General features: G+C 41.1%; 1 protein-coding gene across 6 annotated transcripts in view; it reads left to right on the top strand.

Moving 5' to 3' along the window:
* Positions 1-27,742, top strand: part of Exoc6 (exocyst complex component 6) — a 128,515-nt gene that overhangs the window by 6,281 nt on the left and 94,492 nt on the right. For 4 of the 6 annotated variants that reach the window (XM_027407453.2, XM_027407452.2, XM_027407455.2 and 1 more), the window contains exons 2-5: positions 19,791-19,962; positions 22,093-22,140; positions 22,273-22,363; positions 25,444-25,489. In XM_027407453.2, the coding sequence (XP_027263254.1) occupies positions 19,791-19,962; positions 22,093-22,140; positions 22,273-22,363; positions 25,444-25,489 (357 nt within the window). Of the gene's footprint in view, positions 1-16,166; positions 16,318-19,790; positions 19,963-22,089; positions 22,141-22,272; positions 22,364-25,443; positions 25,490-27,742 lie in introns of those variants that run through there. The other 2 variants (XM_027407457.2, XM_035441863.1) reach the window with 2 other exon arrangements.

Below are 27,742 nucleotides of genomic sequence, written 5' to 3'. Positions count from 1 at the left end.
CTATGTTCTACTGGCCACTCTCTCTTTGAACACACCCCTACCACCAACACACAGTGGGTCTTTTTTTTTTTTTTTTGCTTTTATAGGCACTCCAAGTTAAATGCACACTAAAGATTCAAAGCTAGGATCTGTTTGTCAGAGAGACCTGTGGGTTTGTTCTCTTGGCGTGGGTCACCTCACTAAAACTTTCTCCTGGAAACTTCACTGTGGTGGCTTAGCTAAATTGACAGGGCTCCAAGGTGCAGTCTAAGTGTATTCACAGATAAGTGGTCCTCTCATCCTTAATCAGAGAAGCTTCTCTCTATAGTGACCGCTGGTGAAGATGAGTGTTCATGATGCTTAGAATGATTGATAGTTTAGTGTTCATCCCTAAATAGGGCATGCATACTGCTCATTGTAAAGGCCAGGGATCATTGTGGAAGATGGAGTGGAAAGACTGTTAGGGTGAAGAGATGGGAGATGCTGCCTTGAGGGTGTGACACAGCTATTGCAAACACGATCTTCTAGTAGCTGTGGTTGGACCTGCACAAGGCTGGGCGCGTCAACAGCCAGTCATGGATGGGGCTAATGGGACTCTGACCTATCCCTGCTGTACTATTGGCTACTGATAGATTCCGGGAGAAGGACAGTCAATACCTTGAGTTGTGTACCAAATGGTAAGCCAGCCAGGCTTCAATGGCTTCCAAACCTGTGGCCACAGAGACAGAACTGGGTAAAACTAAAGGGTCATAAAACAAAACAAAAAGGCACAGATGTGGGAAAGGGACCGGAAAGGAGGAGAGGGCATAACAGTGTTTTAGTTAGGGTTTCTATTGCTGTGAAGACACACCATGACCAGAGCAACTCCTATAAAGGAACACATTTAATTGGGTGCCTTACAGTTCAAAGGTTCAGTCCATTATCAATCACCATGGTGGGACATGGCAGCATGGAGACAGACATGGTGCTGGAGAGGTAGCTGAGAGTTCCACATCTTGCACACATATATACAGACATATGAAATTGTCAAAGAAAAATTTAATAAATATTAAAGAGAAACTATAAACAAAACTAAACAAACCAAAAAAACTTATGTACCATTAGTTGGGAACATTTTTTATTTTGTTGTTTACCTATGGTTAAATTTTTCCCCTTATATAAAAGTTTTTTTTTTTTTAAATAAAATACAACTAAATTTTTTCCCTTTGTGCTTCTGGATTTTGTCATAGTATAAAAGTCTATGTTCGGGCTGGACAGATGACTCAGCAGGTAAGAGGCTGCTCTTCCAAAGGTCCTGAGTTCAGTTCCCAGCAACCACATGGTGGCTCACAACCATCTGTAATGAGATCTAGTGCCCTCTTCTGGCATGTGGGCATACAGACAGACAAGAATTCTGTATACATAAATAATAAATACATCTTTAAACAAAAAAAAAAAACTATGTTCTTTTAAGGGACTTTACCTATATTTTCTTTTGGTACTTACATGATTTAATTTTTTCTTTTACAACTGATTCTTATTGCATATTTCTGAGATACGGCATAAGGAATGGCTCTATCTTTATCCCTTTTTATATGCAGTCCAGATAGCTTAATACTAATTATTTAAAAAGTAGATTTTCATCCCACATTGACTGTAGATGTTGCTACTACTGGGTACTGAATTTTCATACATAGAGGTACTGCATCTGGTTTCTCTGCTCTTTTAATGTTTTTATGTCTGTTCCCTGGTAATTAAGGAGGCTTTTCTGATTGTTCTATCCGATTGGGCTATCTCTATCTTGTTACTTACTTTTTCTTTTAAAGGGATTTTCTGGTAATTCTAGTTTATTCTTCAAATGAACTTTGTAATCAACTTGTCTTGCTCTTAAAAAAAAAAAAGACCTCGAAAGTATTTTATTACGCTTGAGCTAAATTTATAGATTAGTTAGAGATACATCTTGGTAATTTTAAGACTGTCTATTCAAGAACATAATACGATTTGAGAGTATTCCATGAATACATTTTAGGTGTATGGTTGTAGTCATGTGCCTTGGAGAGACATTTTGATCAATGACAGATTTCATTTATGATGGTAGTCCCATAAGATTGTAATGGAGTTGGGAACTTCCTGTTAGATAGTAATTTCATCTTTGTGGTGATGTCAATAGCACAGTGCATCAGTGTCATATTTGTGGTAAGGATGTGGTAAAAAGATCTACTATGCTGCTGGTTATATAAAGTAAAGATTGTTCAATTGTATGCTTTTTTTTTTCAAGACTTTTTTTCTGTGTAGCAGCGCTGGCTGTCCTGGAACTCTCTCTGTAGACCAGACTGGCCTCGAACTCACAGAGATCCACCTGCCTCTGCCTCCCGAGTGCTGGGATTAAAGGCGTGCGCCACCAACGCCCAGCCCAACTGTATACTTTCTAAGAGGCTGTTAGTGGTTTATTATTTACACTTTTGAAAATTGTTTTATTCTTTAAAAATTTTTATTTTTTATTTATGTGTATGTGTTTGTATCTGCCTTAGTTTAGTGTACCACACGAATAAACTAAGGAGCCTGCAGGAGCCCGAAGAGGGTGTTGGATCCCTCTAGAGTTCCAGGCAGTTGTGAGGCATCTGGGGTACTGGGAACTGAACCTGGGTCCTCTGAGCAATAAACACTCATAACCCTGACCATACTCTGGCCCCCAAGTCATCATTTTAGATTCCGCTTTTTCTGTGTAAAGTTAGCTGTAAGACAGTGTTAGGTCCTAGGAGGTAAAGGTGGTGTTGTTACAGGAGATCACAACTCTGTGCAGAGTATTGCCCCCAAGACCTTCCAGTGGGGCAAGATGTGGAGGGGAAAGGCAATGGTGCTAGGTAAACCTAGGCTTATGTGTATGTGTTTTCTTTTGTGGGTGTGTGATAGTTGCTAAGCAGGTGGTCTCCCATTGAGTTATATTCTTGTATCTTATTTTTCAACCAAAAAGTCAAAAAAGAAAAAAAAACAATAAAAGAAATTAAGAATAGTATATACTATATAGCTAGATGTGTAGTAGACTGAGCCACCTGGTTTTGTGTAACTACCCTCTGCAATGCTCACTCCATGGCAAACTCATCTCACAATGCATTTCTTAGAACATAGCCAGTGAATTGGGGATATAACTCCATTATAGGGTATTTTTTAATATGCATTGAAGCCCTGAGTTTGGTCCCTGGTACCACCAAAAAAAGAAAAGAAGCAACTGAGGGAGGGAGAGAGGGGAGGGGAGGGAGTGAGAGGGAGGAAGACATGTGAAGAACATAGTTCCATTATTACATAGCATTATGACAGTATTTGATTTTTGTTATTTTAATTGAGACTTTTCTTATGTTTTGTAATTGGTTTTATACATATACAATGAGCCCGTGTTGCTGTGGTTTAGTTTGTTAAAGGCTTTATTCTAAGGTGGTTCTATTGGAAAGTGGTGAAACCTTTAGGAGGTGGAGTGCATTGGAGTTCTCCAGAGGAACAGAACTCATAGAATGAATCCATATATGGGAGAAAAGCACTTATTAGAGTGGCTTACAGGCTGTGGTCCAGCCAGTCCAACAGTGCTTGTCTGCCAATTGGAGGTCCATTTATTTAGTCCACGAGGCTGGATGCCTCGCTAATCTTCATTATACTCTGGACTCCTAAAGAAGTAGGTTGTAATGTCAGTGAAGGCTTGCTGGTGAGAACAAGGGTATAAAGCGAGGGCAAGCTTCCTTCTTCCGCCCATGTATAGGTTGCCAGCTGAGGGCATGACCCAGATTAAAGGTGGGTCACTCAAGGATGTGGACTAGAAGTGACTCTTCTCACTTCAAATGAGTTAACTAAGAAAAAAATCCCTCATGGGTGTGCCCAGGCATTTGGGTTTTAGTTAATTCCGGATGTAGTCATGTTCACAACCAAGAATAGCTATCACATGGGTGTAATGAGAAGCACTTGGGTCACTGGGGAAATGCCCTAGAAGGGTGCTGTGGGACCCCAACCTCTTCCTCTTTTGCTTTCTGGCTGATGAGGAGAGCAGATTGGCTCCACCATGTTTCCCACTACAGTGCTCTGCCTTGCCACAGCCCAAAGCAGTGACCTCCCAGACTGAGCCAGGATAAACCCTCTGCTGCAATTTCAGATATTTCTGTATAGTGACAGCTGAGTGACACACACACTCCCTCCACAAATGCTGGTGGTCTCTGTGCCTATACCCCTCTCACTACCCAGTGTCTTGTGCAAACTGGGCAAATACTCTAGCACTGAGCTACACCCTTAGACCTGGATGCCAACTTTTTGACTATTATCTTATTTGAAGTTTTATCATTCACAGTTAGATTGTGTCCCTCATTAATTTTGTAGGACTTTATGTTAGTTTTTGTGTTCCTGTAATAAAATATGACCTAAAGCAACTTAAGGAAGAAAGGTTTATTTCAGCTTATGGTTCCAGAAGATAGAGTCCTCATGGGGAAGACATGGATTGTCTGCGAGAGCAGGGAGCTGGGCGATCACCTTTTACCCACACACAGGAAACAGAGAGGACAGCAAGCAGGACCAGGCTGTAGCCACCCCACACACACTCAAGCCCACCCCAGGGATATACTGCCAGTAAGGCTTCTTCTGCATGCTGCGAATATGTGTTGCTTTTATTGGTTGATGAATAAAGCTGTTTTGACCAGTGGCCAGGCAGAATATAGCTAAGAAGGAAATCAAACAAAGATACGGAGAGAAAGAATGGCAGTCAGGGAGATGTGAGGTAACAAGCCACGAGCCATCGTGGTAAAATATAGAATATTAGAAATGGGTTAATTTATATGTAGATCTAGCTAGTGAGAAGCCTGAGCCATTGGCCAAACGATTATAATTAGTGTTCAGCCTTAGAGTGGTTACTTGGGAACTGGTGGGCGGAAGAGAAACCTCCAGCTACTAGGCTTCACCTTCTAAAGGCTCCCTAACTCCCCTAACAACACCATTGACAGGGGATGAAATGTTCAGATCCAGGGGCCAGTGGAGGACATTTCTCATTTAAACCACCACCACAGGCTTTGGTGTCTCTCTCTCTCTCTGTGTGTGATATGTGTGTGTGTTGGTTTTGTGGTGCTGTAGCCAAAGTATCGGAAACAACTACTGGGAGGAAAGATAGGTTTTGGCTTATGGCTTCACGGATTTTAGGACGTTATGGCAGGGAAGGCAAGGCAGAGTCCCTTAGTCCATTGTAGTAGGACTTTGGTAAAGGCTCTTCCCATCCTGCAGGACCAGAAAGTGAGGTGGGAACCAGGATCCCCTTAGAAGATCGAGTAGGCCTCCCCTTATAAAATTGCATTTGTTTATTTGTGTTATTTAGGTGGGCGGTGGGTGCATGTGCTACGGCACAGTGTAGAGGCCTGAGGACAACCTGCTGTCGGGTCCCTCCCAGCTTTACGTGAGCTTCAGGGATGGAACCAGCTTGTCAGGCTTGTGCAGCAAGTGCCTTACCACTGAGCCATCTGACCAGCCTCAGGCTCCACCTCTGAGAGGGTCCACAGCCTCCAAAGATGACACTGCCAGCTGGGGAATGCATGTTCAAAATATTGGCCTGTGGGGGACATTCAGACTCAACCCACAATAAATGATGCATTTAGAAAATCTTTTACTTTCTTCTTAAATCCAATGTTGCTTTTTTTTTTTCCTTTTCTGATTATTAAGTTGAATACACAAGGTGAACACAGTACAGGTTGAGTATTTCTAATCTGAAAAGTCTGCCTCCAAAATACCCCCAAGTCTGAGGCTTTTTGAGCACCAGCATAATGCCACAAGGGGGAAATCCCACACCATGGTTTGTTTTATGTTCAGTTACCAAAAATAGTGTGTCAAATTACAGTTCAGCTCTGTGTAGGAGGTATAAAAAGTCTAAGTGCATTTCATGTCTCCTTCCCTGAGATGTGTTATCTTATGTATGTGCAAGTTTCTCAGAATCTGAAGGAAGAAGATGACAGACACCTTTGGTCCTGAGCATTTTGGGTTGGAGCTGCCTTGCATGCAGAGTGTCAGCACCTTTTCTGTCCCCTAACTGCTGGGGACACTTTTAGTGGCCCTCCTCAGGACAGCTCTGGCTTTGGGGCTAGGCTGACTTTTGTCCTGTGCTTTTCTGCACCATTGGGGATAGACCTCTGATTTTTCTCTTGCTTTAACAGTGGCTGAATTGATGCTAGATTTCCCATTAAGGAAACATTCCTGCCATTGCAGAATAGCTGCTTGGTGGTGGTGATGTGCGTTTCCTGTGCCATGGGAGCTGGTGAGCTGGATGCTTTGTCTTGGTAAGGTGAGGTTGGTCTGCTTGCTGCCTTGGGACAGCCTTTGAGGCACTGCAGTGTCTGTTTCATGAAACAACTGAAGTTCTCCTTCAGTTTCTGTGCTTTGCATAAACATGGATTAAACCTGACCTTGAGAAGAGCAGCTCAGGCCTGATGCTTTCATGGAGGCGTCTTTTCCTTCTTTCCGTTTCTTCTGCAGTAATCAATTTGTTTGAGACTTTCTGTCCCTAGGTGGTCAATTAATTATATTTTATTAAATTATCCATCTGTCCAAGTTTATCAAATACTTTGGAGTTAAATATAATTACATGATTTAATAATTTGTCCTGTTTTTGATGATATTTCTCTTGTCAGTTCTAGTTTTGGGCAGTTGCAACTTCAATCACTGACTCCCCATCTCCCCCCACTTAGGCTAGTGGCTTGTCTGTTGTTGATTTATGTGTGTATATTTTGTGTGTTTGTGTGTGGTGTGCATGTGCATCTAGAGGCCAGAGGACAGCTTTGGTTGTTGTTCCACAGGCTCTGTACCTTTTTCCTGGGACAGGTCTTTCACTGTACTGGAACTTTACAATCAGGCTGACCCTGGTGGCCAGCTAGCCCCGGGATGCGCTGACAGACTCCTGCCCTGGATTACAAATGTGCGCTCATGTGATGACTTTGTTTTTTGGTTTTTTTTTTGTATCAAATATTTTTTTTGCCATTTTTTTTATTGAGCTATACATTTTTCCCCACTTCCTCTCTTTCCCTCCGTCCCCTTCCAACGTCTCCTCTGCCCTCCATGCTCCCAATTTACTCAGGAGATCTTGTCTTTTTCCCCTCCTAGGTTGGATCTGTGTATGTCTCTCTTAGGGTTCTCTTTGTGTTACAGTGTTCCCGCCCAGTTCTGCAGCAGCCTCAGAGCCTCCAAATAACACACGAGACATTATATTATAATGCTGTTGGTCAATGTCTAGGGCTTCTTTTTGGCTAGCTCTGACTTAATTTCTAACCCAAAACAACTGCTAATCTGTGTATTTCCACGTAGTCTTATTTTACTGGAGAAAGTTCTGGGCCTCTTACTCCGTTGTGGTCTACTTTGTGTCTTCTTCTGCCTATGTTTCCCAGAACTCTCCTCATCTCCTAGAGCTGTCTATCGTGCTGCCCTATTGGCCACAGTGTTTTTTTCATCAACCAATAAGATAAACATATACAGAAGACCATTCCACATCATCTTTGTTGCCTGTTGTGGCCTGTTGTGTAGTTGTCCTTTGCTTTATGTCTGATATCCACTTATGAGTGAGTACATATATTTGTCTTTCTGGGTTTGGGTTACCTCACCCAGGATGGCTTTTTCTAGTTCTGTCCATTTGCCTGCAAATTTCAAGATGTCATTTATTTATTTATTTATTTACTTAACCTCCATTATATAAATGTACCACATTTTCTTTATCCATTCTTTGGTTGAGGGCATCTCGGTTGCTTCCAGGTTCTGACTATTACAAATAGTGCTGCTATGAACATAGATGAGCAAATGTCCTTGTGGTGTGAGTGTATATCCTTGGAGTATGTGCCCAAAAGTCACAGGCAGGCTTTTTAAATGTGGCTTCCAAGGATCCTACTCAGGTTGCTGTGCTTTCAAGACAAGCACTTGACCAATGGGATCCTCCACAGCCTTGTTCCATTGGTTTTCGAAGCCTGCCTTTTGGTTTTGTTAGCTCCTTTCTGCTCTTCTGTTTGATGAGTGCTTCATCTCTTTGTGACTTTGTGAATTTGGACCCTCTGCTTAATTGACAGTTATTTAGTGCTGTTGGTTTTTAAATTTTTTTATTAATTTATTTTTTACATTCCAATCCCAGTTCTACCTCCATCCTCTCCTCCTACCCCCCCCCCACTTTCCCCCATCTGCTCCTTGGAGAAGTGCTGTAGGTTTTTCTCCAGTGATTTTATTTTATATCTGGTTTTTGCCCTAGCTGTGCCCATATATTGGGATCTTTCCTTACTACTGTTTCAGAGAAGTTTTGCTGTTTGAATTTTGTATTTTTCCCATTGACACAACAGTTTTACATAGTGGGTTTAAAGAGAGTCTAGTCTTTTTCTTGGGGGGGGGGCGGGGTTCCTCTGTGTAGCTTTGGAGCCTGTCCTGACACTTGCTCTGTAGACCAGGCTGGCCTCGAATTCCTACCTGTCTCTGCCTCCTGAGTACTGGGATTCAAGGCGTGCACCACCAAGTGTCTAGTCTTTGTTCTGTGAAAATTTTTTGTTCCTTTTTTGGGGGTATGTAAATATCAGTATTACATTTTTGTTTTGAAAAATAAATATACTACTCCACTTGCAATTTTTAGCATTACAAAATGACATCATCATCATCATTATTTGTCCTGGGTTCATATATTCCTTTTGCTGTTTTTCTGAGATGCCAACTCTTTCTTAATTGCACATTTCTTAAAGCACATTTCTTCCCGTGAGGGATGTTGGCAAAGCATTAAAGTGCAACTCTTAAGCCATTGGCAAAATGCACCTTAGGTCTGCCTTGTACAACCTGCTGTTTTTGTTAAAATTTCCAAACTGTTCTAGGGAAGCCATCTCTACCCACATGCATGCATTAATCTGCTTAATTGCTGCCAGATTTTAAAGTTACAATGATTTTAGTGATTGTTTATTTTAGAGGACAAATAAGATGATAAGTGCTGGGTACTTCCATTTCTCGCCCTTTGTATTTTACCAAGTAGTCGGAAAGTCAACAGGAAGGGACAGCTCTTTGGTCAGGAATGTGAAAACAGGAAGGAGGAAGTCTATTGGAAGTCTGTGTTGGCTGATTACACCATCAGCTCCCCATAGAGGATGTTCATTAGTGAGTATGTGAGCTATTACCCAGCCTTAGAGAGACTACTAATGTCAGACCTACGAGCGTCAACTCATTACAGGAAGCAATGTTAACTAATGTTAACTAATGTTTCCTATACACTGATGGGATACTGTTAGTGAGAACAAATCACAGGAACCCCACACAGTGGAACACAAGGCAAGTAAAATTCAGCATCAGAAATTTAGGAAAATATCCCTTCATTTTTTGGCCTTTGCTTCTTCATGATGCTTAGGCAAGCCAGATAATCCCTTACAATGGGTGTCCCTGTTCAGTGCTACAGATGTACAAAACCAGAGAGAGGTCCATTCCCCAACACCTTTACCCTTAAGGGGGTGCGGTGTGTTAGCTCTATTATAGAAACATTTTTCAATATTTCAAATTTCAACTGAACTTGAATCAGGTTGCCATTATCTTATAAAGGATTGAATTTATTTTATTGCATTTATTAATTTGATTTATGTGTGTTTTACCTTTGTGTTTGTATGTGCACCATGTGTGTTCTTGGGCTGCAAGTTCAGAAAAGGGTCTTGGATTTTGTAGGACTGGAGTTATGGGTGGTTGTGAGCTGCTACCATGTGGATGCTGGGAGTCCAACCTGGGTCCTCTCTAAGAGCAACAAGGGCTCTTAACCTCTGAACTGTGTCACTAGCCCCTTATAAAGCATTTTAAGATCACATGTAGCAAACTAGATAAACTATTTTGTGGGCAAATATACACAGAATGGGTGTTTTGTAAACAAGAAATCTTTTTCCAGGATTCTCTGACAAAAGAGAATTCTCTGACAAAAGTTCTTAGGAATACTCAATTACTCTGAGCCAGAGGACACACCTTGGTTTGGATACCCAGCCTATTTTAGGATGCCTTAATCTTTATTGTTAATTATTATTATTGTTGTTATTTTGTAGCAGTACAGCGTTACAGTTGATTTGGGAGGAAAGCATGTAAAATCTTGCTGGCATTATTGTCAACATCATAGTCAGGGATGGTTTGGAATGCTATTTCCTGTAGTCTACCCATTTCACCTTGGCTTTAGGGCCTTATTTCTAGATTATCATGTGGTACTTCCCAGAATTTTTTTTATGTCATTGCATAAATTGGCTAATGAGAAGGCTCAGCTGGATGAGGAGCTTGCTGCCAAGCCTGCTGACCCGAGTGCAATCCCTGGAATCCATATGGCAGAGGAGAGAACCAACTCCCTCAGATAGTCCTCTGGCCTTTATGCATGCACCAAGACACAGGTGCATGTGTGTCACACACATACACATCACAGTAAATATGTAAAGATGAAGTAGATTAAACCGCTTACAGTTCTATTAGAAAAAGCTTGGCTGTTTTACTAGTCCGTGATTTTGGAATCATCTGCACACAACATGAATAAATCATAAAGTAATGTATTTGTAGGTCTTTACTGTTGATATAGAAAATGAAGCACAGTTTGATATTCAGTTCAGTTAACTAAAGTGTTAGTGTTGATTTTGTGTCAGCTTTTGGTATCAATAGTACACATGCTTTTTTACATATTTTTTTAAAACTCAAATATTGCTTTAATATGATAGTAAAATTATACTTATTTATTCTTCTCTCATATATTATATCCCAACCACAGTAAGATTATTTTTATGTGTGTTCTTTCAGTACCTTAATGCTTACTAAATGTCAGGTAGTATGTAATAGATAAAGGGTTATCCTGTGCCATGCTGGTCACTCATAGAAGCTTGAGATTGGAGAAGTTTTGTTGTGTTTATAGTTCTGTTTCACCATTTTAAATACTTATTTTAAAGTAATGAGTAACAAGATAAAATAGCTTTAAAAAGAAAAGTAGCCGAGCTTGGTATGTACCCTTAGTCCCAGCACTCAGGAGGCAAAGGCAGGTGGATCTATGTGAGTTTGAGGTCAGCCTTGTCTACAGAGCAAACTCCAGGACAGCCAGGGCTACATTGAGAGACCCTGTACTGAAAAACCAAAAGAAAACAAAAAACAAAGGAGGAAGCTTATTTTTATTTTGGTTTTATACTACTCAGATATCAATTAGGTTGTATGTGAGATTCATGTACATTGATGCCATAGTGATTGCTGAGGGCTACTTGTTGGTGAAGAGTGCCCTCTAGTGACTGACTCTTGTTATTAAAATTTACACTTTGTAGCCTCATATTTGTGAATTGAATATAAAGATAGAAGACAGCATCAGTTCTCAAAGAACTGAGAATATAACAATACACTAACTAAATAGGCTGGGCGGTGGTGGTGAGTGCCTTTAATCCCAGCACTTGGAAGGCAGAGGCAGATGGATCTCTGAGTTCGAGGCCAGCTAGTCTACAGAGTGAGTTCCAGGATAGCTAGAGCGGTAACACAGAGAAACCCCACCTTGAAAAACAAAAACAAACATGTTGCACAAAAAATAAATGAACCAAAGACTGACATTGAGGTTCAAGATTCAAGCTGAAGATCAAAAGCAAAGCAGTTGGCCACTAGCTCATACTCTGTCTCAGTCTGAAAGGTGATCCTGGCTCCACCAAACCTCAGATTACAATCCCAGAGTGCTATGCCAAGACTGAATTCCCTACCCTCAATGTGGCTGGAGAATGAATGCCAGCTCTGAGAGCCTGTTCCTATCTTAAATACCTCTCAGGAGTCCTGGGATTAAAGGTGTGTGATCCCAAGTGCTGAGATTATCTTTGTGTGAACTGTTATTCTTTAGGACTGGGTATATTTCTTGTAGCTCAGCATGGCCTTGAACTAACAGGATCCATATACCTCTCCCTCCCAAGTGGAGGGATTAAAGGTGTATACCACCAACGCCTGGCTTTTATAGCTGTGGCTGACTTTGCTTTCTGAATCCTCAGGCAAGCTTTGATAAATCATTAATAATATATCACCACATAAACAAACAAAAATACTCTAAATAAATTTGATGTGATGTATGACTAAAATGATACTATAGACTTTGTGTAGAAGGCCTGGGGAAGTTCCATGTTATTGGAGACTGATCTGGTGTTACTATACAATCCTGAAGGAACTGTCTTGAGCTAAAATTGGAAAGAAATGTAAGATATGTATTGAAGCTTATGTAGGATAAGGCATCCTTGGAATGGAATTTCCCTCAAAATTAAGTAGTTTCTTGAGCAAATATTTTATTCATTTAAGTTAGATGGAATCTATTATTTGTTTGTTTGAAAGAAAAAATTTCAAATCATGTGATTTTTATGAATAAAGAGCCTTTCTCCCACATGACATCTCCTTCATTGTCTTTGAGTAATGCCTTACCTTACCGTGGTTTCTTACATAGTTGTTCTGAAAATCCAGAGCCTTAAGTTTACCTAAAATGGTTTGTAGTTTTTGGGTCCATCTCTGGCTCCAGCTATAGGGTCTCAGGGATTCTAAACTGCTTCTGAATAGAGGGCACTGCTGAAAGACTGGATTATATTCTCAACCTGTGATAGCCAAGAATGAAAAAATGTAACTAGCAACAAAATGGTCACTTGGGTTGTAACAAATAGAATATCACAGTGTAGGCCCCCCCTTCCCCCAGGCACAAACAAGTATGCCCCTGAAATGGCAGCTTTATCTGGGCAGTCTGGGCAAGTGTTCTCCCTGCATCTCAGCTCACTTTGTGCCATGTAACTGACTGGATGCTCATGTCCCATTCTGGAGGAGCTGTCATAATATGTGGTCTTTTGTTTAAGGAAACATCTTAAAATCTTTTCAGCTGTCATGTGATTACTGATGACTGCTTGGTGAATTTAGAAACTTACTGACATAACAAAATTCTTTTCTGAGTCTGTTTTGAAGCTGGTGTCAAACAATTTATATTGGATAGGATGGTTTTTAATAGATTTTGGAAATTTATATTCAGTTTTTTGTAGTTACATTTAAAGTTGTCTTCATAGCGACATTAAAAATGTTTAGTTTGTCAAAATCTAGTAGTCATATTGTGGTTAATTATTTTATCAAATATATTTGATATGAAGCAGCCATTTTATAATATTAATAATAACCTGAGAATTATTTGAAGAGGAATGGTAAGTAATTTCATTAACATGAATGATTACATTTGTATTAGAGATATAGTAAGAGTGATAATCTGGAAATTAAGTTTGATTTTTGCATCTGAAGAACTGAAGAGAAGCCATCGAGAATGCCTGAACTTGAAGGTTGTGAAAGCAGTTTTTATTGCCGGAGATGGCGATTAAAGGTACTATGTCACTCGAATGATAGCGGGAGTGCCCTTGCAGCTGATGTTTGAAAGGTAGAAAGGGGTGTCACAGGCTCCAGAGAGTCAGAGGCTCCCACAGTCAGAGACAAAGTAGGGAAGTTTTTTCTCAGAAAGGTTTTAGAAAGATTTGACATAAAAAGGTGAAAGTTGACCACTAGTGCCCAGAGACTCCTGAAAGTACTTTTTCAGGTTTGCTAGCATTTGGGAGTCCTTTTCAGTGCTAGGTGTTTTTTTTTTTTTAAAGCAATTAAGTTTTAACAAAAATGTATCTTTTTGTGATGGCAGCTGCCATAGTATCTTTCTGCATAATAACATTTGCAGACATTGGCTTGGACCTGCTCTTTCTTGGCTATGGCATCTCACATACCCCATTAGAGAATGAAGTGTTCTCGAATAAAGGAAAAAATGCTTTTTATTTGGAAAAGAAACTATAGTTATTTTAGTAAAAATAGGTAATATGTGGCATCGAGGATTGAATGCTTTGAGGTTACATCAATTTTTCTCAAAGTTTAAGTGTTTTAGGAAAAATATGTTTTGGGAGCCAATGTTTTTAATTTTCTTCCCATATATTATGGTGGACTTACTCTTTATAATGAAGATACAATAAAAGAAAAAGTATTGAAAATAGTATGGGGATATGTGCTTTTTGATGAAAAAAAAAATCTGATTACCAGAGTTGAGAGTCCTGTTTTACATTTCTTGGGACTTAAATGTTTTTTTTACAGCAGGAAGACTTTTTCTTTACCAAAATAAAACTATAAAAATTCCTAACTTGTTTCAGTTACAGAATGAAATTTACACATCTATCAGAACACTGATGTGACTAGACTTATCAGATTACAGTTAATAATAAAAGCATTAATTTCACTTCACCCAGTTTAGCTTGTAGAGCCTTCCTGATGTACCAGCGTCACTGCCTTCCAGAATCGTCTTTCTCGAAACTTCAGATGCTTCTAAACTTTAGGATTTTTTCTATTTTTTTATTTTAATTTTCTTGTTTTTTTATATTTTCTACCACTAGGTGGAGGCCTACACAAATACTTTAAAAAGGTGTCTGTGAAAGATGATTTTCTTGTTTGAATCCCAAAAGCCTCATACTATTAGCTAATCAGGTATTATAGAATTATAACTCAACACTTGACGTTGGTGTATGAGACATGAGAAGATGAAGATGGATTGTGTCTGTACTGAAAAGAGAAGCCATGTCTAAGAAACTTCGTGCATTCCTAGTTGCTAGAATTAAAATATGGCAATACAGCCTTCAGTGTGAGGGGTCTTGTGTTTTTGTTGTTCTTGTTGTTGTGTAGCATAGACTCTTGCCAGAAGACTTTATTGTGCTAAGCATTTGGAAAAGTGACTATATTTTTTAACGTATTTTGAAAAAATGATTCTTTGGAAATTTCACATCATTCGCCCCAGTCCACTCATTCCCTAGTCCTTCCATGTCTGCCTTCCACCCTTGTAGCCTCCCCCCCTCCCCCCCAAAAAAAGTGAAGGGACCTGCTCCCCTTTCGGCAGCCATAACAGCCGAACACGTGCTTGCCATAAACTTGCCTTGGTCACTTAGAGGTCAGATGCCTGCCTCGTGACAAGGAACCCATCAGAAGTTAGTCACTAGAAAGTCAGATGCCTGCCTCGTGACAGGGAACCAATCAGAAGTTAGCTGGTGGTGCTATGCTTTATGACTCTGGGTGTGCTTTACGGACAAGCGCACAGCAATGACGTAGAGAGTATAGCAACTACCCTGGGAGGGCCTGTGGGCCATAACAACCAGTTGGCCAATCAACACAGGGCAAGCCCTCCAAGCCTGGAGACACACCAATCGTGAGCCTGTGTGTACCCCTAGACACTCGCCTTACGCAGTCCTATAAGATCTCTTGGGAGGCCCTAGGAGCTGTCTTTTGCTAGCCATCCGCCATGGCAGGTGGGTGAAAGACCCGAGCTAACATGGGGTTAGCTCGTTAAATTACAATAAAGCCTCGTGCAGTTTGCATCAAACTCTCGAATCCGCCTGGTGATTGGGGTGACCGCAGTCGTGGCCTGGGACCCCAGATACTTGAGTTTTCCGGGGGTCTAACAAAAGAAGAAAAGAAAAAAGAAAACAGTGGTTAAAATAACCTCCAAACCCAACAACAACAAAACAAACAAAACAACTCCCTCCTCTGTTTTGGCAGCCTCTCAGGCACACATTTGTTGTCATAGCAACATTGGGAGCTTTGGTGTGTCTAGCAGTATGCCCTTTTGCCCAAACAGCTTTACTTGCAAATGTCCGTTGCAGTGAGCTGTTGGTCAGGTTCAAGGCCCCTGGCTTCTGGTACACCATCAATTCTGGACCCTCAGGGAGGTTCCTGTCCCGGAGACATGAAGACATGAAGGTCCTGCAGTTACGGTTCCGCAGGACCAGTCCCTTCATGAGCTCCCCCAGCTCATCGGTGGGGTAGATATTGGGGAGTGCCAACTCAAAACCTTGGATGTGGGTGTGGTTGGAAGCCAGGTTGGTTAGCCAGGACCTTCCACTAGGACCACCCTCTTAGGTTAAGTGTAGGACCAGCTCTCCCATCAAGGCCAATTCTGCTCCCAGGCCACCACAACACGCTCCAGTTGTCAAGGGGCAGGGTCAGCTTCCCCAAGTGTGCTGGCCAGCAAGGGGGGGGGCAGCCCTCCCTGGGCCAGCGAGGGGTGGGCCTGCTCGGCATGGCCCTCAGACATCAACATGGGTTTAGGCCACAGTCCAGACCACGGGCATCCTCATTGCCTTTGGTGGAAACATGGTCATGCACCAGACATGGCCCTCAGCTACAGCAGCGGCACCGACATCACATACATAACCTCCGGGGGTAGCACAGGCCACTGGCATCAGCCTGTTCCTCACAGCCATTTCTCTCCACAGCACAGGAACCACTCTGCTTCTCTTCCTCTCCTGTTTCTCCACCACGTATTTGCTCATCGTGGTGGTGTGTGTTGGCTCAAGGCGGTGGGCATGCTTCCCCCTTGCTGTATGGAGCACCAAGGTACCACCTCAGTGGGCTGGAGAGATGGCTCAGGGTTAAGAGCAGCGGCTGCTCTTCCAGGGACCTGGGTTGGTTCTAGCACTCACATGGCAGCTCATAACTGTCTGTAACTTGAGTCCCAGGGAGTCTGACGCCCTCTTCTGGACTCCAGGACTCTGCATTCCCATGGTGCACAAACATACATGCACGCACAAACACAGCACACATAAAATTAAAGTCTTTTAAAAAAGGCACCGCCTGTTTAAAAAAAAAAAGTACCACCTTAGTGAATGTGGAGTAGCATACCATTTATCAGCATTCTCAGGTCCTATCCTGCTAGTCTGTTATATTTATGAACGTGCATGTGTTTGTGGGAGCTTGATTAGGTTTCCCAGTAGATTTTGGAAATCCTGGGGAAAATCTCTTAAAAAATAGTTTTGTTAAAGCTGTATGTCACTGAAAATTTTAGAACAGTAATGTAGCTTACACTAACATATTAAGCCGACAGAGTAACCAACTTTGGGCTAAAGAGTAATACTAACTGTTCTCTTTCCTGCCTGGCAAATCACAGTTTCAAAAAGTAACGATGCCCGTTCAAGGTAAAGTGAGTTTTTTTTCAGAAGGGGGGACCTCGGTGTTTCCGCCTCATGTCTTGATCCTCAATCTGTTGCCTAACAATTAGCCACGCCTCATCCCCTCTTCCTGCTCCTCGGTTGATTTCACCCGGTGGGTGGGCGACCATCAGGAATCCCCTGCGGAGTCATTCCCATCGCTGGGCTGCAAAGGTGATCTGTGTGGCTGCTGGCTGGGTCTTCTCATCCACACTCCACCTGCTGATCACCGCTGCTCACTGAAAGTCTCTTAACGCAATGCTTTTAAATTATACTGCATCAGGTAGATTTGGGATTTAGTTTTGGCAGTGTTTTTATGTGACTTTAGACATACGAGTTAATCTTCCTCAGTGCACTTGAAAGAGCTGCTAGCAGAGTGTGCTGTGGAGGTGTGGTGAGTGTCCAATGATTCGGCCCTGCATGGGAAGCACTCTGAGTAAGCACTCAGTTGGTATTTTTATTACTGCTATCACTAAGACCTAGGCAGCTCTCCTGACTGCTTACATGGGTTCTAGGGATCCCAACTGCAGTCCTTGAGCTTTCACAGCAAGGGCTTTGATGGGTGAGCCATCTCCCGAGCCCTGGGAGTCTGAATTGTGAACACTCCCATATCAGACAGACTATGCACCGCACAACATTGAACTCAAATGCTTCTCTCATCGCCCATGAACCTTGAATCAAAATAGGTGGCCAATTGCTTTGGTTGCTTGTAACACAGGGGTTTCATAGGGTGTAACATTTTTAGTTAAAAGCAGAGCAGCCTTTGATGGACGGGGTGATGTACCGCCCTGTCCCACTTCCTGTCCCTCCTCCTGTACTTCCTCCAACCACTACGTCCCTCTTCTCCTCCAGTTCTTCTCCCCCACCGTTTTCTCCAGAAAAAGGATCAAAGACCTGGAGGAGGTAGGGAGAGAGAACACACGGGAACACACATTTGCAGGGCGTAGGGCAGGAATGTACTTGTTATGTCCAAGAATTCATGCGGTCGGGGCTGGAGCGATGGCTCAGCAGTTAAGAGAACTGGCTGTTCTTCCAAAGGTCCTGAGTTCAATTCCCAGCAACTACTTGGGATTGAAGCTCTCTCTTGCATGCATGCAGACAGAGCACTCATACATAAAAATACATATATAAATGAATATTTTTTTGAAAAAGGAGAACAACAAAGAATTCAGGGGGAGACCAGTGTTGCTGGCACAGAGATCAGTAGGAAGTGAGGCCAGTGCAGCAATGTGCAACAAAATTATACAGAGCTTTGCAGGGCTGTTGTGAGAGAAGAATGATTTGAGTTATGAGATCTTCTATTTTAATAAGACCATTCCCTTTATACATCATGTGGCTACTCTGTGGAGAAGATACTGAAGGTGGAGGCAAGGTAAAATCATACCAGTTAGGAGGCAGTTGGCTATAATTTGAAGCAAGACATGTTGCTAGCTTAGTCTAGGGTGATTGTGAATGTGATGGGTTTTCTAGATCAGAGGTGGCCAACTTTAAAAAAACCCCAAAACCCCTACATTTATTTATTTATGTATTGTGCATGTATGTATGTATCTAAGTACACATGCTGTGTGTGTATGCATCTGTGTACACGCTCCATGGCATAGGCAGGAGGTCAGAGGACAATCTGTTCTATCGTTCTGCCATTTGGATCCTAGGGATTTAACTCACATTGTCAGGCTTGGCAGCAGGCAACTTTACCTGCTGAGCATCTCACCAGCCCAGCAGCCTTTTGACATTGTGATACGATGTTGTCATTTACAAATGTGTTGGACTGCATTCATCACTATCCTGGGCCACAGACTAGATATGCCTGTGCCAAATCATTTGTGGTCAGAAGGGGAGGAAAAAGGTCAGGCATGTTTTCAGGGTTTTTGTCTGAGAAACTAGTTAAGTGGAGTTTACTAAAATGAAGAAGATTAAGGTTTGGGGGAACTGGGTTAGGAATTCCCTTTTGAGTAAACTGAAGATAAATGCTCACCACACGTTCATTTGGAGAGATCTGAGTCTGCAGCTTGAGGAGAGGTTAGAGGTGGAAATATAAATTTGGAAGATGTTTGTGTGTTTGTAGAGTCAAGCTGAAGACAAGAGTATATAAGTGAAAAAGAAGGTGACCAAGACCAGAGCTTCATTCTAGCCAAGCACTCAAAGGCCCCCACTTTCATAAATCTTACTGTTATGGCCTCCATGCCAACAGACAAGACTTTACAGAGTGTTCACTCCTGGAGCCAAGGACAAGCCTACTGCATAGTAAAGGGGTTGGTGCATCGCCCTTTCTGTGGTGTTAGCATAAACTGAACTTTGTACCACATTTGCAAATGCTTGGTAACCACAATATGATTCTGTACTTGAGGATGTAAATTTTGGAACCAGAGGGCCAGGATGCATATTCCAGTCATAAATCTTGCATTGTGGAATTTATGGTGAATAATGTATCCAAAAAGTTATAGTGAATAATGTGTCCAAAAGCAAGGGTAATAACAATATCCATTTTATAGGCTTTTTGTGAAGACAAAAGAGTTGCTAGACAGCTTTTAGAACCTGTTCTGACACATAGTAAATGCTGTGAAAGTCATGAGTTTCTTCCACTGATGCAGTTTTCAGCCTTAGTATGCTAAGGACTAGTATTTAACCCACATCTCCTAAGCCTCAAGACTTCTATTTCTGGACACTTAGGAATATATTTAGAGGGCTTCTCGGTCTTTGAGTATTAGCATACTCAAAAAGAAATGAAATATTTCCCTTTAAAATTATTTCTAATGAAGGTAATAACTGTCTAGTTAATTTACTTGCTTGGAGATTAAATCTGTAGTTACAGCAAAGACTGTGCTTAATAGGAAAGACTTTCGGTGAACTGAGAAGTTAATTTTAGTTTTCTTTTACATACAGGTCTGTGTATGATGATCAACCAAATGCACACAAGAAGTTTATGGAAAAGCTAGATGCTTGTATCCGCAACCATGACAAGGAAATTGAAAAGATGTGTAACTTTCATCATCAGGGCTTTGTAGATGCTATTACGGAACTCCTTAAAGTAAGGGCTGATGCAGAGAAACTGAAGGTAGGAAATATATGCAACTTCTCTTTGCCTTTACTATCATTAAGTTATGTAATACTGCAGTACCATGGCCATTGAGTGCACTTTCAGTAAGTAAGTGGTACACATAATTGAGCTCCATGAACACAGTTGTCAGCACTAACGACAGGAGTGCTTTTTACCTAGTAGGCTGTCTTTTGTTTTTTTTTTTTTCTGTTTCATGGCTTTTTTTTTTTTTTTTTTTTTTAGTTCAAGTTAGGGAACAAACTTGTTTCACATGTAAGTCCCTTCTCCCTCTCCCTCCTCTCACCCCCATCCCTCCTCTCCCACCCCCAACCTACTCCCACCCCATCCACCCACCACTCCCCAGGCAGGGTAGGGCCCTCAATGGGGGCTCTGCATTGTCCACCAAATCTTCCTGTGCTGGTCCTGGGCCCTTCCCCATGTGTCCAGGGTCAGAGTGTAGCCCTTCATGTGGGATGGGCTCTCAAAGTCCCTTCTTGCACCAGGGAAAAATACTAATCCACCACCAGAGGCTTCCTGGAGTGCAGAGGCCTCCTTATTGGCATCCATGTTCAGGGGGCTGGATCAGTCCTGTACTGGCCTCCCAGACAGCGTCTGGGGTTGATGTGCTCTCCCTTGTTCAGGCCAACTGTTCCTGTGGGTTTCTCCAACCTGGTACAGCCCCTTCGCTCTTCATTCCTCCCTCTCTTCAACTAAATTCAGATTTCAGCTCAGTGTATATCTGTAGATGTCTGTCTCTGCCTCCATCAGCCACTGGATGAGGGCTCTTGGATGGCATAAAGAGAAGTCATCAATTTCATTTTAGGGGAAGGGCTTTTAGGTTATCCTCTCCACCATTGCCTAGATTGTCAGATCGTGTCCTCCTTGTAGGTCTCTGGAGATCTCCCTAGTTCCAGATCTCTTCTCGGACCTATAGTGGCTCCCTCTGTTATGGTATCTCTCATCCTGCTCTCTCTCCTCTATTCTTCCCCCAATTGGCTGTCTTTACATGCAGGAAATGTGTTAGACGTGCAAACAGGGAAAGGCCTATTTACAGTTTTAGGATTTTTTCAAAAAGATGATACAATAGTGTTAAAAAGCTATCCTCACTGGTCAGTGGTGCCGCATGCCTTTAAATCCCAGCACTTGGGAGGCAGAAGCAGATGGATCTCTGTGAGTCCAAGGCTGGCCTGGTTTACAGAGTGAGTTCCAGGACAGCCAGGGCTTCACAGAGAGACCATGTCTTGAAATACCAAGAAAAAAATCATTATCCTCTAAAGTCATAAAAATTTACTATAAATGATTTCATGCTGTTATTTAATTATACTGAAAAATTTATTAAAGAAAGTTGTTCACATATTCTGCCCTACTGGAGGCATTATCTATTAAAGTAGGCCTGGGTTTGTTCAGTCAGAATATAAAATATTTAATTATAGGAATTGTCTTGTCTTTTCATTTAAAGTGCTTATCAGGCAGAATCCAAAGATTCTGATTAGGAAGGCCATCGTATAGAGGATATTCAGATAACAAGAGACCAGGCACACCATCAGTGAGGTCACTGAACATCTCTGGTCTGCAGCTAATGAGATTTTTAATAAACGAGCATGTGCTTCCTCAGACAATGACCTAATGAGTCACTTAATATGTGGGAAAGTCCAAGCTGAGCTTCGGCTGCACCTGCAGCTCGAACATGCTGCTGTGGCCTGAGATTTCTGTGTTTGATGTTAACCAACCTCCCAGGGTTTGCATTCAGAAAATATGAATGTTTAATTACCGTAAAATGCAATAGCCATTTCCTAAAGACAGTGAATGGCACATAGACCTCATTGAAGTTATCAAAAAGGGACCAGTGGTCAATTGGGTCAGTGATTTGAATTGTTTGACAGACCCAGAAAAGCAAGTAAAGTTCAAAAATCCTGAGTAAATTTGAGAAGTTTGCCACAGAATCTGTTAAAAAGAACTGTCATAACCAATTGAAGTTAACAAAAGTCCTTTTCAATCAAAAGTTCAAGTTCAAGCTGTAGAGTTAATTTGAATTTGCATTTCTTTGTTCTGAGTTTCTCATGAAGCATGATCTGATTACAAGGGTGAGCAGTTACATCAGGGCAGCTTTATGCACGTTTGTCTAACTAAGGCGAAACTGTTTTTAAGGTGCAAGTGACTGATACCAACCGAAGGTTTCAAGATGCTGGAAAAGAGGTAAGGAAAGGGTGGATGGACATAGGGATGAATGGATAGAAGGGTGGATGGATGGAAAGAGGGAGGGAGAGAGAGAACTCTGTATATGGGTGCCATTTCACTTTAAAATTGTCAACACCTTTATTTTCTAAGGTGATAGTACAAACAGAAGATATTATTCGATGTAGAATTCAGCAGAGAAATATTACAACCGTAGTAGAGAAATTGCAGTTATGCCTCCCAGGTGAGTCAGACTATGTATCGAATGTTTGGTGTGATAAAATTATAGTTCAATAGTACTGGATAGTAGTCATCTTCTCTATGGGAATTCCCTAGCAATGCCTGTGGTTGCCTTTCATGTTTGCTCCTTTTCTGGATTTCCATGAGTTTTAGAACATAAATGTTTCCATTTCACCTGTTTCCTAAACATCTTTGCATTCTTCTCTGCCTAGCTGGCCATTTGGATCACCTCCCCACCAAAACCCCATCTCCATGTTTGTCTGCTTTCTGTCAGGGAGAGTGTCTTTTAGTTATGGTTTTCTAATCTTTATCTAATCTGTCTTTTTTTTTTATCTCTAGTTTTCCCATTGCTTTCTGTTTGTCACTTAACAGGTTGATTTTGCTTTGTTCACAGTCTCACTTTGCAAATAAGGTAAGGAAACATTATAAATACTAGGCCTCCCCCCTTTTGCCTCTCCTGATGTTTTTTGGAAAGACTTAGTTCCTGGTCTGGCTTAGATATTACTGGGATATCACATAAATTCTCAAGAACTAACCAATATTTTCTCTTTTAATTTTTTTTTTTCAAGACAGGGTTTCTCTGTGGCTTTGGAGGCTGTCCTGGAACTAGATCTTGTAGACCAAGCTGGTCTTGAACTCATAGAGATCCACCTGCCTCTGCCCCCCAAGTGCTGGAATTAAAGGCATGCGCCACCAACGCCCGACCTACCAGTATTTTCTTTACCTGGACTTACTGTGTTTTAAGTTGGATACATCCTGTTCAAAGCCATTTCTTTTTCTTCTCATTGTCACTGAAATTCATCTCAGGGTCTGGTTTAACTTTTATTTCCTCTTTAGGAAGAAATTTAACTCACCATATCCAAGGAAATAGAAAATCATGTATATATTCTACTTATGTAATAGAAATTTAGCTTAGAATATAAATGATATTGTCAACATTGTCAGCAGTGAAGGCGGGGTTTAAATGAGTCCACTAGACCCAAGATAAATGATAATTAGATATTTATTAGGGAAGCACTTACACAGATAATAGTAAGTAACTACTGTGGTCTTTTTCCTCCAGAAGATGCAGTCTCTGCCCTTCCGTTGCTCTCACCACAACCCAAGAGCCAGCCCCTCCTTTACCTTATAAAGGGGTCACGTCTGCACACCCAAGTCCATGCCCATAGGGTATGGCCACCACCAAAAGTTCACTGGCAAAACAAGATGCCACTACACAGCAGTTTTTTTTTTTTTTTCTTTACCATTACACAATTTATTGACAAGTTGACCTTTTTATTCACATGGAAAATGGAAGTCTGGTGTCTGTTTAGTTTCTTTTAATTTCTTTTAATAAACATTTTTTATCATTTTTTAATTTGAATTAGAAACAAGATTGATTTACATGACAATCCCAGTTCCCTTCTCCCTCCCTTCCTCCCTTCCCACTCCCCCCAACTAAAACCCTACCTATCACATGTCCTTTCTTCTATTCTTCACCTGACTCAACCTTTCTGCTCCCTCATGACCTCTGCATCCTTCCTCTTCTTCCCTTCTCATTCTCGTAGCTCCCTCCCCCCTCTTCCCGTGCTCTCAATTTGCTCAGGGGATCTTGACCCTTTCCCCTTCTCCAGGGGACAATGTTTGTCTCTTTTAGGGTCCTCCTTGTTTACTAGTTTCTCTGACAGTGTGGATTGTAGGCTGGTAATCCTTTACTCTATGTCTAAAATCCACATATGAGTGAGTACATATCATGTTTGTCTTTTTATGATTGGGTTACCTTGCTCAGAATGGTTTCTTCTAGTTCCATCCATTTTCCTGCAGATTTCAAGATTCCATTGTTTTTTTTTTTTCTGCTGAGTAGTACTCCATTGTGTAAATGTATCACATTTTCTCTATCCATTCTTCAGCTGAGGGGCATCTAGACTGCTTCCAGTTTCTGGCTATTACAAATAGTGCTGCTATGAACATCGTTGAACAGATGTCCTTGTTGTATGAATGTGCTTCTTTTGGGTATATGCCTAAGAGTGGAATTGCTGGATCTTGTGGTAGACTCATTTCCATTTTCTTGAGAAGTCGCCATTACACAGCAGTTTTTATTGGCTAAGATAAATATATTGTTTTCTCACTAATGAGAATAGCTTTTCTTAGAATTCCTAGAAGTCCACTCAGTCATAGTGGACCGGGGATATTTGCATGTTAACTTTAAATAGATAAAATGCCAGTTTTCTAAAGGTTTTATGGTTGAGGAACACTTTGAATGGGGTTTAATAGTGCCTCTGCTGCCGTTAAATCATTGGATTAGCCACGATGACGACAGCTTCTTCCCTGAATTCTTTGTCATTTGTCACTTTAGACAGTAAGCCTGAGATTGGGTACTGGTGGAATGAGTGGCAGAGAGCTGGATTCAGCGCGCACCTCAGTGAGCTGTGAAGCAGAGGTGCTGGCCTGTGGCTCTGAGCATGAGTCAATACTTACTCTTCATTGCCACACCCTAAACCTCTCTCCCCAAATTTGCCCTTTTGATGAGCAACACATACGTTTCCCTATGTGTTAAGTATTATGGAAGATCTTGGAATTATACAGTTCAAAGTTTACTATTTTATTGGATAATTGTATTTCTGGGGCTTTGTGGAAGGGTTGAAATAAGTAAAGATTTTTTTGTTGGGTCTATTTCCACTAATGCTATAACTTGCTGTGCTGTTAGCATTTGACAGTTTTCTTTCTTGTAGCTTGGGTGTAAATTTCCTTGTATAGTTAGTTATATTATAGTTGTGCTATTTATGTTGAGTCAGCTGAATCTCACTGTCACTCAGTCTTCTTTCTCAAGTAACTAAATTAGAAATGTTCCACTTCTGGAAAGAGATATTAGTAGTTTCTAAATAGAATGATTATTAATAGATTCCTGTGTCATTGCAGGTATCAGTGTATACCATCGTTCCAGCTTTAATATGTTAATGTATATAATGTTTAATATGTGCAAATTAATAATACATACAACATTTTGAGAACATTAGCTCACCACTTCATAGTATAGAGAAGACTAATGAATTTGTTATGTCGAACGTACTTTCTTATAAAGCTAAAACATTGTCTTTAATGCAGTGCTGGAAATGTACAGCAAGCTGAAAGAACAGGTGAGCATGAAAAGGTGAGTTCGCTTTTCTGTTGTCTTAAGAGTCCTTTTCTGGAAGCACAGGTCAACTCAGTGGCAATTACAGTGAATCTGGATTTTGCTTTTTGTCTTAACTCTAACCTTTCTCATTCAATGTGTTTATTGTTATTGCCCAGTAAAGCAAACAGTAGCCACGTATTTATGAATCCTTATCATTTATAGGGGATATGAAAGATTGCTAGTACTGATAAAGGATGATGACAACTCAAAAGGAGTCGGAATTTTGTTAACTTACTGACATCTTTTCCTATAGTGCAGGGTTGAGTGCAGGATGCCGGCTGAAAGCAGAGCACAGGTGGTTATGAGTTGGCAGCCAGGGCAGTGTACTTCAACTTCAGCTTCCTAATGCAGATGAAAGCATGACATGGAAAGTAATAAGAAGCGGCTTATTAATTGCCACAGGGACAGTGATAAGATGATGTTCAAGATGTTTAAAATGAACAACTCCAAAGGAAGACTGAAAAGCCAAAATAAACAAGACACATGTGGGTTGGGGAAAACAATTCTTAATTATTTATAATCAATTATAACACATAACATACAAATCTGTAGTCAGCAGATGCCTTGCGTCATCAGGCTGCACCTTGAGTTTCAGTAGGTTTGCCTATCTGTATTAATTTGTGGAATAGTAATTTTCCCTTATCAAACATAAATAAGCCAGAAAAGTCTTTTGTTTATGTACTATTAGTATGTTTTCTGTTTGTGTTATGCATTCTCATATTTTAAACTTCAAAAAGTTTTATGTGTTTGTTGCAAAAAACAAGCCTTCTATCCATGCCCCCCAAGCCCCCAGGGATTATTTTCTCTTCGTTTCATTGACCCCTTCTTCTCATGGGGCAAAGGCTTTAACTCATCACCAGTTGTTCAAGTGTAAAAGCATGTAAAGTGTCTCCAAGTGGCTGTTACTGTCTTCCAGTCTAGGGTTTTTATCTCCCCACTGTGCCCCAAATATCATTTTTTTTTTTTTTTTGAGACAGGGTTTCTCTGTATAGTTTTGGAGCCTATCCTGGTACTCGCTCTGGAGAACAGGCTGGCCTCGAACTCGCAGAGATCCGCCTGCCTCTGCCTCTCCAGTGCTGGGATTAAAGGCGTGTGCCACCAACGCTCAGCCAAATATCATTCTTATATGGTTTTTTGGTCCATTTTATTTTATTAATAAAACCCAGTAATCATTATTTTAGAAACAGGGCTCATCTGTAGCTCAGGCTAGCCTGGAACTCATTGTGTAGCCTCAGACTTGCAGTGGTCCTACCCCTCTGGCTCCTCCAGTGTTGGGCTGAAGGTGTGAGGCTCCATACTTCTGAAGGTGCTGCACTCCAGCTGTTCTGTGTTGTTCATGAGAAGTTCAGGTCAGCTCTTGTAGCTTAGGACACATTGGTGTTTTGTTTGTTTTGTTTAGGGTTTTTGAGAAATAGTTCTCTGCATAGCCCTGGCTGTCTTGGAACTCATTCTGTAGACCAGGCTGGCCTCAGATTCACAGAGCCCGTCCCGCCTTTGCCTCCCAAGTGCTGATATTAAAGGTGTGCACCACCACTGTCCAGCTGGGATCTCCACTTTTAATCTCTGTTTTCTTTGTTCCTTTTTTTTCCTGATTATTGCTGTGGAGTGATGAATATTTTAAAAAATGTATATATATATAAATATTCATATATATAATATGTATATATATATAAATTATATATATCTATATATATAAAACTTGAACTTATGACCATTCTGCCTCAGGCTATTGATGATCCAGCTCTTTATCAAATCAGTCAGAAGGTGTCTTAGACAGAGACACATCTTTACAATATACACAAATATTCCACAACACTGGCATGACAGACAAGCAATGCCTTGTCCAAGGTTTGATATATTCTTTTTTCCATTATCTTTGTTTACAGTATTTTCTAGTTTTCCTGGGATCTCTGAAAGTTATGATATTTATATGTTTTTACTGTGAGTCCCAGAACTGCTTCACTATGACATCTTGACCAAATTGCATACTATTCAGTTTTCTCATCATAGCATATAAATAGTATTGGCTGCCAATAACTTATACCACAGAGGGTTGAAAGAAAGAATAAGTCCATGAAAGTTGTCAATTTCTCTGGGGCACAAACTCTGGTTTATCAGACACCTGACATGTCCCATAGTGCCTGATAAATAGTGGCCAATCAGAAAATATTATTTGAATTGAAAGAAATCATTCATCTGACTTTTGAGGAACTTAGTGATATTTCTAAT

Source organism: Cricetulus griseus, chromosome 3 (genome assembly GCF_003668045.3).
Source record: "Cricetulus griseus strain 17A/GY chromosome 3, alternate assembly CriGri-PICRH-1.0, whole genome shotgun sequence".
Classification (NCBI taxonomy): Eukaryota; Metazoa; Chordata; class Mammalia; order Rodentia; family Cricetidae; genus Cricetulus; species Cricetulus griseus.
Note: the sequence above shows the minus strand (reverse complement) of the source record. Positions and strands in the feature narration are given on the sequence as shown.